The following is an 11,102-nucleotide window of genomic DNA, read 5'->3' as shown; positions in this document are numbered from 1 at the left end:
TCCCTTTATGATCTAGCTGTGTATCCTGAATACATTGTTGTAATCAATCTTAGCTGCAAGTACAACTATATGCTTAGTACTATGAGTCCTTCTGTCAAATTTTTGAATGTGGGGATGGTCTTGCAGATGACTGACACAAGGTATTTACCATTAGTGGTGAAACAAGCAGAATGTTGTACTTAGCCCTAAAAGTGAATGAAGGAGAATGCGAAGTTGACGTTAATAGTAAATGAAGTAGAACGTGTGTCTACTGGTGGTAGACAGTGGAGCAGAATGTAGTGTCTGGCAACCTGTACAGAATGTAATGTTGAGTCTAATGGAAAGTTTGATGGATCAGAATGCTGAATTCTGCAAGGAGTAGTAGACAGGTAAATAGTGAGCAATTCCTTATGCTCCTCATGCCTCAGGCCACATAGGGAGGTGAATGCTTTCCTTATCTGTCCAGGTATTCTGTGCTCTCAGGCAGTGAGACTTACCTTGGGCAGGGATGCTCGGGAGCCAGAGCTCTGGGTGGTCATGGTGAGCACAGTGGTGATGCCCAGGCCCACACGGGCAGGTGCAGCATCCATGTTGATCCAGAAGGAAATCCATGACAGGATGACAATGAGCAGGCTAGGAATGTACATCTGGATCAAGTAGTAGCCCATCTGCCGCTCCAGGTGGAACCGGGCCTCAATGCAGGTGAATTTACCTGCAAGAAATTGTGGTGAGAAGGCAATGTATACAGCCTGATGGATAGCAAACTTTAAGGCTGGAACAACATGTCTCAAGGCAAGTGTTTGAATCGCTTTGTATCTCGGTTTCCTCATCTATGGTAAACTGGGGATAACAGTAATAATGGTAATAATAATAATAATAATAATAATAATAATAATAATAATAATAATAATAATAATAATAATAATAATAATAATAATAATAATAATAATAATAATAATAATAATAATAATAATAATAATAATAATAATAATAATAATAATAATAATACCTACCTCACACGGTTACTCATATGGTCATTGTGAGGATAAAATGAGATAATGCTTATGAGGAACTTAGCATAGTCCTCACACATCACAGATGCTCAGGTTTGTCAGTTGCCATCATCATATCATCATCATCACCACTATTCTGTTGCTAAGAGTGGACCTGCCTAAGTGGAGCTTTCTCCAACCTTCTGCCAATTATCTTCACAAAACATGATTTGATACTACTACTTCCTCTTGTGAAACCTTTCGTTCCTTCCTTCTCTTCTCATGCAAGGAAGTTTCTATTACCTACAGGAAAAAATTCAAACTCTTTAGTTTGCTTTTCGTGATAGAGATCTCACCTGTCTTTCTATAACCTTGACCTTCTTTCTTCACCCTAATCATGACCCCTACACTCCATCCTTTGCCTTGAGCATGCCCAGCACTTTCACACCTCTGAGATTCTAATGTTGCTAGTCCATTTGCCTGGAATGCCCTTATCCCTTCCCACAACCACCCAAAGAAATCTTCCTTCTCCTCCATGGCACCTTAAATGTGAAATTTCTCCCAGGCAGAATGCCTCTTTTATTCCCCTGTGTTCCCTTAGCTCTGTTCACATGGTCATCAGAAGCTTTAAGGCATAACATGATGAGTGAGTAGGCAAGTCAGACTCGCTCTGTTTCTGTCTTTGCACTAGACTGGGTAGCTTATCTCCTCCCCATCTGTGTATCCCTGGAACTGGGGCAGGGCCAGTCCCATGGTGGGGCATCAGTTCCTGCATACTGAATCACAGTAACAAGGGGATTTCCTGGAGCTCCCTGGAATGTAAGCTCCATGTGGGCAGGGCCTTGTCAGTCTTTTCTCCTTGCATTCACAGGACCTAGCACAGAGCTCAGCTCTAATTTAAACTTAACTGGTGAAGATCAAATGAGATAATGAATGAGAAAATGCTGTGTACATATAGGTTGTTTCCATGTCTTGGCTATTGTGAATAATGCTGCTGTGAAAATGGGGGTGCATCTATCTCCTTGAGATACTGATTATTTTCCTTTGGATATATATCCAGAACTGGGATTTTTGGATCATAAGGTACTTCTCAGTGGATGAATGGATAAAGAAAATGGGATATTATTCAGCCTTAAAAAAGGAGGAAATCCTGCCATTTGCAACGTGGATGAAACTAAAGGACATTTTTATACTAAATGAAATAAGCCAGACACATAAAAAACAACAACAACAACAACACATGTTCTCACTTATATGTGGAATCTAAAATAGTCAAACTCATAGAAGCAGAAATTAGAATGGTGGTTGCCAGGGACTGGGGTGGGGGATAAAGGGGAGATGTTGGTCAGAGGGTACAAAGTTTCAGTTATGAATAAGTTCTGAAGATCTATGTACAGCATGGTTCTGATAATTAGCAATACTGTATTGTATACTTGAAACTTACTAAGAAGGTGAATCTTAAGTGTTCTCACCACACACACACAATGTGAGATGATAAATATGTTAACTAGCTTGATTGCGGTGGTTACTTCACAATGTATACATATATCAAAACATCAAGTTGTACATCTTAAATATATACAGTTTTTATTTGTGAATTATACCTCAAGAAAGGTGGGAAAAAAAGAGAAACTGCTTTATAAATAGTAAAGGGCCATGGTATGTGAGGGTCAGTTGTGATTATCTGATTCATGGGGAATCATTGCTCTCATGGCTGCTAATGTGAGTATACATTATCTCTGAGTCTCAATTTGCCCAGGGTTGAAGAGAATATCTCTGCAGGTGGTACAGGCTGCCTGCCCTTTCACTGGGCTTTCTGCTTGCACCAGAGCCCACAATGGTTTCTCTCAATCCCTCTCCACCTCCTGCTCTCCTTGGCTTGTCAGCAGCCTCTAGTTTTCTCAGCTGGGTTGAGACAGCAGCTTCCTTCCCAGGCTTCCAGCTGGCAGATCAACAGACTGACTTTCTTCACAACACTTCCGTGAGCTCCATCCCAGCCTACAATGGGCGTGCAAAGCCAGGCTTGATCATTCATGTGTTCCGTCTTGAAACAAAAGCTGTGCTAGGCATAGGAGATAGAGAGCTGAGCTAAAAAGCTGTACTTTCTCTGCCCTCTTGTAGCTCACGGGCTAGTGGACCCTTTCCAACTTCTTACTGATCTTCAGTGTCACCTCGACTCCCTCCTGCTGAGGTCTAATGTGAGCATTCTCTATACTTTCACCCTACCAGAAGTGCCAGTTTCTCTATGACAGAGACTGCTTAGTGTCCTCCCAATATCATTTTTCCCTTCTTCCTTAGGAATAGGATCCCTTCTGCTACCCAGAATAAAAAGACCATATTTACCAGCTTCACTCGTAATTAGGTATGGCCTAAACTTAAATTACTCACCCCAGGACTCACGGGAAGAAAATGTCAGAGCCACTTTTTGGCTTTAAAACCTATTCCCTTAACCACTAGGTGATAAATACAGAGTTGTGCCCATCATGGGTACTTCATAAGATCTGTTGAATCAATGCAATGGTTGAATGAATGTTTGAAATGACGTCTGGTTGGGGTGATAGGATCTGAGGAGGGTGGCCCTTTGTACTCACCTGTGTTGTAATGCTTGGTACAGTATCTCAAGTCCTTCTCTTCCTTCAGGATAAACTGGGGCAGAGTCAGTCCATCTGCCACCTGTACAGCTCCCTGCTCCTGCCACTCAAAGATGAGGTCATTCATGGTATATCCAACTAGGATGGGATCAGAAGAAGGAGCAGTCACCACCAAGAAGCACTTGTTTGAGCATGTCAGGGTTGGTTAGGGTAAGAGACTGAGAGAGCTCAGTGGAGCTCATGAGACCATGTTGCTTTTTTTTCTCCTCACAAAGGAGGTTAGAACTGGTTTAATTGTTTACATCCACACCATGGCCCTTCCGCCTCTCTTCCTATCTTTCCACACCCTGCCTTAGCTGTCCTCACCCCCATGGTAAGATGCAGTTGCCATTTGCTGTTTTTGCCTGCATGCCATCCTTGCCAGCCTCCTCTTTTGCTCACAGTAGATTTTCCTCTGTGGAAGGAGTATTGTGTGCCGTCTTCGTGGGACTAACCATTGGTGGGGTGGGCAAGGTGTGGAAAGGTGACAAGCTAGGCCAATCAGACTCTCTGCCCTGAGACTTTGACTCTTGAGTGAAGTCACAAAAGGTTCAGAGTTGGTTGGTACTGATTCCCCTCAGAGGCAGTGCTTCAAGGAAATGATCCATTAGTTACTGCCACCTAAATGCTCTGTCCTGGTTCTGTACTTTTACATTAGTCAGATTGGTTTCTGTGTTTGCAATCAAAGTCAGCTATCCCTCTCTTAAGATTCTGGTCCTCCATAAAGCCTTCTCCAATACCCTCTCTCCTTTCCCATCAGAAGGAAGCACTCCTTCTGCTATGAGGCCACAGCATTTTGTACTTCTAACAAACCACTTCTGTCCTTTATTAGAGTTATTTGTGTAGTCAGTTGTCTATCTCCCCTACTGGAATGAGCATCCCCTGTAAGTTTCAGGACCATGACTCTTTCAAGCTATGCCTTCTCTATTCCTGGTGAGTGTATTCACAAGAAACATTGAACTGTGCCTCTTTGGAGAATGTTACTGGCTCCAAATGCTGGGCCTCAGTCAGATAATGTAAGGGGAATTATATTTCTAATGCATTTTCTAAAAGCAAAGCCCTTTATCTAGAATTTTAGGTTATTACAGTAATCTCCTGAGGTCCAGCAGTTAGGAGCAACTGTGTGAATTTCTGTCAGTCCCATGGTAAATGGGAGCCTGGTTCTTTCTAGAAGACTCATGCAAGGGACTCACAGCTTTCCAGTTGCATGATACATGTCTGGACATCCATGGGGAAATTCTTCAAGTCCATGGGGCAGGCCAGTGTCAGGGTGATTCTGGGAAGAGAAGGGAGTTGAATAATGCTAGATCCACAAATCAGGGAGGATATACCTCCTTTCTAGTTACTATCAGAAAATCAGTTATCTGGGATAGGGAAAGGAGGTCAGGGAACTAGCGTTTGTTGAATAAATATATGTTTATTTCCAAGTTCCTGATATGGAAATAGAGGCTCAGAGAGGTAAAGTAAGTTGCCTAATGTCACACAGAGTCAGTGGAACTTTTGGATTTCTTCGGAGTCTGTCTGGCTTCTAGAGACCTCTTTAGCAAGTTGCCTGGAGACCAGAGACTGCCTGCAATCCCTACTCTTCTGCAGAGCCCTCAGGTAGGGACAGAGGCCAAATTTTAAGTTGAGCAGCACCAAGCCTCAGGTATCCCCAGGTGCACCTGCAGCACATGCTGCACGTGGTTCTTGGCTGCCTCCCATCACACACTGGACTCATCAAAAGTTATTTCAAAGAGGCCCCCTGCCTTCTGGGTGTCCAAACAGCTGCCTCGCATCAGTGGGCCCATGCTGGGGTTAGTTGGAAAGTGGTGGGCTCCTCAGGATTCTGGGTTAGCTGTTTAGTTTGGGTTGTCCAACCCTTGCAGAGGCCACAGCCTCAGAACCAGAAAGAGTCTCTTCAGCAGAACCCAAGGCCTGCAGCCCAGGCTGGGATACAAGACTTCAGCTTAAAAGGCTTTGCCAACATCTGAGCACCTGCTGCAAGGAAGGGAGAAGAAAGGCTCTCAGAACCCAAGGAGCCCTAGATCATCATCATCATGCCAACTCCCTCATCTGACAGGGTGTAGAGAGGAACAGGCTGGGACTTGCCTAAGGTCACACAACAAGCTGTTGGCTCAGCTGGGCTTCAAAAGCCTGTCTCCTGGCCTTTGGATTCTGAGTCCTTGTGGAGTTGGTTCATATGTTTGCTGGCAGCCTTTCCAGCACCACTGTCCTGAAAAGCCAGTCCCAGTGCCCTGAGACACCTAATTGGTGGTCCTTTTTTAAAAAAAATTCTTTTCTCTTATTCTTTTTTTTTTTCTTAATTGGTGGTGTTCTAATGGGACTTAGCTGCTGGCACCTTGGCTTCACATGGCAAGGCACCCAGCCCTCTGTGAACTTCCTCCCTCCAGCTCACACCCACAGCTCTGGATGTGGGCCCCTTTAAGCACAAGCATGAGTAGAAAGAGGTGAGGGAGAGGAAGGGGAAGAAGAGGGAAAAGAAGGGAGTGGGAGAAGGAGGGGGGAAGTGAAGGGAAAGTGAATACAGTTGAATTTCTGAAGATAAAAGCTCCAAAGTGGGGCAGCTGTCACTCTGGGTTAATTTCCTGAAGTTGAATGACCTTGGAAACAACACTTTCTGCTGATTTGTCCTTCTGTCATGCTACACTGAGACTTAGCTTTCTGCAGATATGAAATTAGCCTGGCAGCAGAAAAATCCAAGCAGGGTGACTGTCCCCTCCCTCTAGTCAGCCATGGCCTTGGTGGTCATTTCCTAAGCCTGTCATTCTTCTAGTCTGGATGTGCACTAGGTGAGGCAGGCTCCAGGGTGAGGAAGTTCACAGAGGGCTGTGTGCCTTGCCATGTGAAGCCAAGGTGCCAGCAGCTAAGTTACATTAGAACACTACCGATTAAGAAAAAAAAAAAAAAAAGAGGGCCACCGATTAGGTGTCTCAGGCCCCTGGTTCCTCCAAGCCTGCCCTGCAGTGGTGAGGCTCCTGAGCCCCCTCACCCACCCACCTGAGGGTTAGGACCTGTACAGCCTCTCCCATGGGCCTGGACATTTAAGGCTTATCTCCTAATGAAAATAAGATTTATTCCCCTGAGGAACTGGAAAGGGAAGGGGAGGAGGGGTGGGAGTCATTTAAGACCAGTACTGTTTTAATCTTTTTGAAGTAAAAACATATGTATTCATTCATTAAATATTGGGGTGCCAATAGAATGCCATGCACTGTTCTAGGCTTTGAGAGGTATCAGATCCACATTAACACAGGTTAGAACCTAGGCTCTGCTACTAATAGTGGGAATTTGGCAAGTTACTTAAAATTTCAGATTCTTACTTGTTTAATCTGCAAAATGGGCATAATAAAATCTACCTCATGGGGTTATTAGGAAGATTAGATATAACACATGAAAAGTACCCAGCATAGTGAGTAAATTTTCAGTGAAATGTACCTGTTATTACATGTGTAAGGTAATTTCTTCACTTCTTAGTCATTGGTTATTTTCCCCATGTCTTGGGGAAGGAGATTAGGGACTAGGTGGAGAGGGGTGGCAGGAGACTCTGAAAACTTTGCTCCTAATCAATATCTGAAGGATACCTCATAGCTGGGGAAGGGTTCCAACCTCTTGGACTCAATGCAAGGTATGGGGGATTGAAAGAGGCTATAGAAGGGATGGAGCAGCCCTGGCTTATACCTGTGAGTAGCACCATCTATTTGGCAGGCCCATTTACCTTGAAGTTGCTGTGATTTTCCAGGCTTTGTGCCTTTGCCCCTGCTATTGGTCATCATGTTTGAATACTCTTTCCTATCTTGTTTTATTAAAATGCTGCGTAGCTTAAACTCCACCTTCTCTAGACTTCCCTGGTCTTCTTGGTTATAAAGAACGTTTTTCTCCTAGGACTTCCCAAGGTATTTTATTTTTACATGGCGATTGTAAGTTACAGAGCTGGGTCTGCCTATTCTGCAAAGATGTTGGGTTGCCAGTGCTCGTTTACCTCTGTCTTGCCTCCCTCTTACTGTCTGCTCCCAGAAGGCAGAGGGGCAAGAAACATTTCCAGGAGAGAGTGGACAAACCTGCACAGAACTCACCTGATGCTGTAGAGGACATTTCCATTCCGGGAGATCCTTAGCAGTTTGTTGTCTGTGGTGATCTCATGGAAGTGAGCCCCTTTCTCATTGGCGAAGAACAGATCGGGTTTCCAGATGGAATCCAGCATAGATGGGTCCAGGTCCAGAGAGTCATCGGGGTATTCATTATAGGCCAGGCGGGGGTCGTTCCACTGTTGCCGCAAGAAAATGTTGACCCTATAGTCCTGTAGCCAGGAGACAAGGAGGTGGAGGCAGGGTTAGGCCCTCGGTTGCCAATTCTCGGAGGGCCCAGGAGCTTTTGGCCAATGTTCTCCAAAATCCCTCCTGAAGGAAGTTATTAGAGTGTGGTTTTTTTTCTTTTGGTGCTGGCTGGTACAGGGACCTGGACCCTTGAGCTTGGTGTGATTACACCAGGCTCTAAGCAACTGCGCTGACCAGCCAGTCCTGGTTGCATCTTATGTGGTGGTGAGATGTAAAGTCTGTGCATCAGGCAAAAACCACAAGAGGCGTAGTTACCCCTGAAAATCCTCTAAGGGCCCTGCTAAGTATATTCAACTTTGAACCGAGATTATTTAAACGTTACTCTTTCTTTTGAAAAATTTCAAAATAAAGAAAAGTTTAAACACCAATGATTAAACACCCATTTTCATCATCCTGTTGATATTTTGTCATGTTTGCTTCATTTTTTTTTAGATAAGAGAAATAATACATCTAAAGTTAAAGTGCCCCTTTGCCATCAACCCCAATAGTACAGTAATTCTTATGTACACTAAGGTTTGAGAGTTACCGACCTAGACAAATTAAAGGAATAAAAGAAAAGACTAAAAGCTGATGTGTGAGCATTTAAGCCATCAACCCCAATAGTACAGTAATTCTTATGTACACTAAGGTTTGAGAGTTACCGACCTAAACAAATTAAAGGAATAAAAGAAAAGACTAAAAGCTGATGTGTGAGCATTTACACTATTTTGCCTAAAGAGAACAATTAACTCCCAAGCGGTGAAGTAAGGATGAATGGAAGAATTCTACAGTGTTCCTGCTGGGCATAAGGTTCACATCACTCTGTTTTAATACCAGCCTTCTATAACTTTCTATGATGTGTTGATTTGTTTGGGAAGGTTTAATAGATGTCATGGAGTCACATCTTACTGACTTCTAAACTCAGTGCTAAGTTAATGGTTCTCTGATGGGACTGCAGTGCTGTTATTCTGCTGGAAAAAAAATTTATGGATCAAATCAATTAGGAAAATGTTAGACTAAATGAAATGCAATAGGTTTCTTTATTGCAGGACTTCTCAGAGACAATATGCTAATAAGTTGTGTGCATCTCCAAGTAGAGAATAAAATATGTAACATTTCCCTGGTTTATTTTGGCCAGGGAACTTTTTATATTGTGCATGATGTGCATCTTCCACAGAACATACATTGAAAATTGCTGTCCTAGTCAAAACTCCGCCCCCACCCCAACCTTTTTTGTCCCCCAGATGAAGAAACAAGCCAGAGAGACTTGAGACTGGCTCAGTGTCACTCTGAAAATGCAGGGGCTGAGATGATTCTGAAACCCAAGTGTCCTGACTCCTAGCTAAGGGCTTGTTCAAACTGCTGCTGCTGATCCTAGAGGAACTGAAAGAGTCCATTTAGTTTCCGTTCACAACCTGAGAAGCAATTAGTGGTATGGGTAGGTCTCAAAGACAGGAAACTGGGTAATGCAGTTAAGAAGTATTTCCATTAGAAAGTTTATTTTTAAATTTATTTTTTATTTATTTTTTAATAGAGACATTGTAAACTTGGAATCCATGACTGTCATAACACTGCAAGTAGAATTTGGGGTATATTTGTGTTTCCCAAGGAAGAAGGGCATAGCTCTCTGTGTTAGAATTCCCCAAAGGGTCTATAGTTCCCCCAAAGATTAATAACCTCAGTTCAAGTCCAACTTGAAATGTTCTTCTTCAAGGGATAATTTCCACACATGAGGGCATGCTATTGCTCTTTCCCTGAAAGGGCTGAATAAATAAGATCACGTTATGTATTCTTCTGGGGTGCTGCTTCTAAATCTTCATCAGGCTTGATCTGTCATTGGTGGAAATGAACTAAAACAACCTTCCTCCTCACCCTCACCCATGCCCACGTCCTCCACAGCACATGCCTCCTTCTCTTTTCCTACAGAAATATCAATGGCTTCATAAAATGTTCCAAGGTATTTTACAGGATTGTTCAATAATTTAATTGAAGCCTCTCCCTCCAGCCCCATAGAAAGTGACATTTGGTCTTGTACTCTCATGTCTTGTAAGTCCTGTGGTGGAGGGAGAACTTCAGGCCAGGCCTGGATCTTGGTTCTTTGTTTTTCCTGCTGACAGTAATGGACAGTTCCCAATCTGACCCATTCAGATCAGGGGGTTGGAAATAGCTTCTCTTTCTCCCTTGGGTTTTACGTGTGTGTGTGTGTGTGTGTGTGTGTGTGTGTGTGTGTGTGTGTGTGTGTGATATAATGAGGTACGGGGAATGTGTGTGTGTGTGTGTGTGTGTGTGTGTGTGTGTGTGTGTGTGTGTGTGTGTGATATAATGAGGTACGGGCGGGCAGGTCACATGTGAGGGAACAGACTATAAATGGTTGGGCAGAAAAAACCTTCAGTCTCCAAACCCCAGCTGCACTTTTGATATTCTTGCCAGTGACATGTCAAGCCTGTTTATGTGGCAGGAAGGAAGAAAAGAAAGTGGCATTTCTTAAAATGGGCTGTTAGGCACCAGGCTCTGTTCTAGATACTGTCACATACATTTAAATTCTCACAAAACCCCTGCAAGCTAGACGTTCAGATTCCCATAGTGAAGGAAGCAGGCTTGGAAAGGTTGAGAAATGTGTCCAAGGCACAGTGCTAGAGCATGGCAGAGCTGGGGTCGGAATTGGCATCAGCCTAACCCTCTGGTGAGTACTTGTGGGTTAGGTCACACAGGTATGGACTGCCATGTCTGTGTCAGAGACACTCTCAATCCCATTGTAGAGGCATATTCTGCCTGTTTGGTTTAAGCCTTATCTCTTACAAGAGGCTTGGTGTTCCCAGGCTTCCCTGACCTCTTCCTTTCTCATCTCCTAGTGATGGAGTTTGGATGTGTTGTCCCCTTCAAAACTCATGTGGAAATTTGATCTCCAATGTGGCCCTGTTGGAAACTGATTGAGTCATGGGGGCAGATCTCTCATGAAGGGATTAATGCTCTCCCTGGGGGAGGAGGGGTAGTGAGTAAGTTCTCGCTCTATTAGTTCCCGCGAGAGCTGATTGTTTAAAGGACCCTGGCATCTCTTCTCTCTCTCTCTCACCATGTGATCTGCTTGCACCTGCCGGCTGCCTGCCACTTTCCACCATGAGTAGAGTCAGCCTGAGGCCCATGCCAGATGCAGCTGTCCCAGAATCGTAAGCCAAATAAACCTCTTT

The 11,102-nt window shown here is 43.8% G+C and overlaps 1 protein-coding gene across 1 annotated transcript; it reads right to left on the bottom strand.

Annotated features, from left to right (window-relative positions):
- Positions 1-476: 476 nt before the first annotated feature.
- Positions 477-7,898, bottom strand: LOC103582376 (glycine receptor subunit alpha-1; the record flags this gene model as incomplete). Its single annotated transcript, XM_008563989.1, has 4 exons — positions 477-691; positions 3,563-3,700; positions 4,795-4,877; positions 7,675-7,898. Coding segments are annotated over 4 exons (660 nt in total), but the record flags the coding sequence as incomplete, so codon positions are not given.
- Between the last annotated feature and the right edge of the window lie 3,204 nt (positions 7,899-11,102).

This window comes from Galeopterus variegatus, unplaced genomic scaffold (genome assembly GCF_000696425.1).
Source record: "Galeopterus variegatus unplaced genomic scaffold, G_variegatus-3.0.2 Scaffold15981, whole genome shotgun sequence".
Classification (NCBI taxonomy): Eukaryota; Metazoa; Chordata; class Mammalia; order Dermoptera; family Cynocephalidae; genus Galeopterus; species Galeopterus variegatus.
This window is presented reverse-complemented; position numbering and strand designations above follow the sequence as displayed.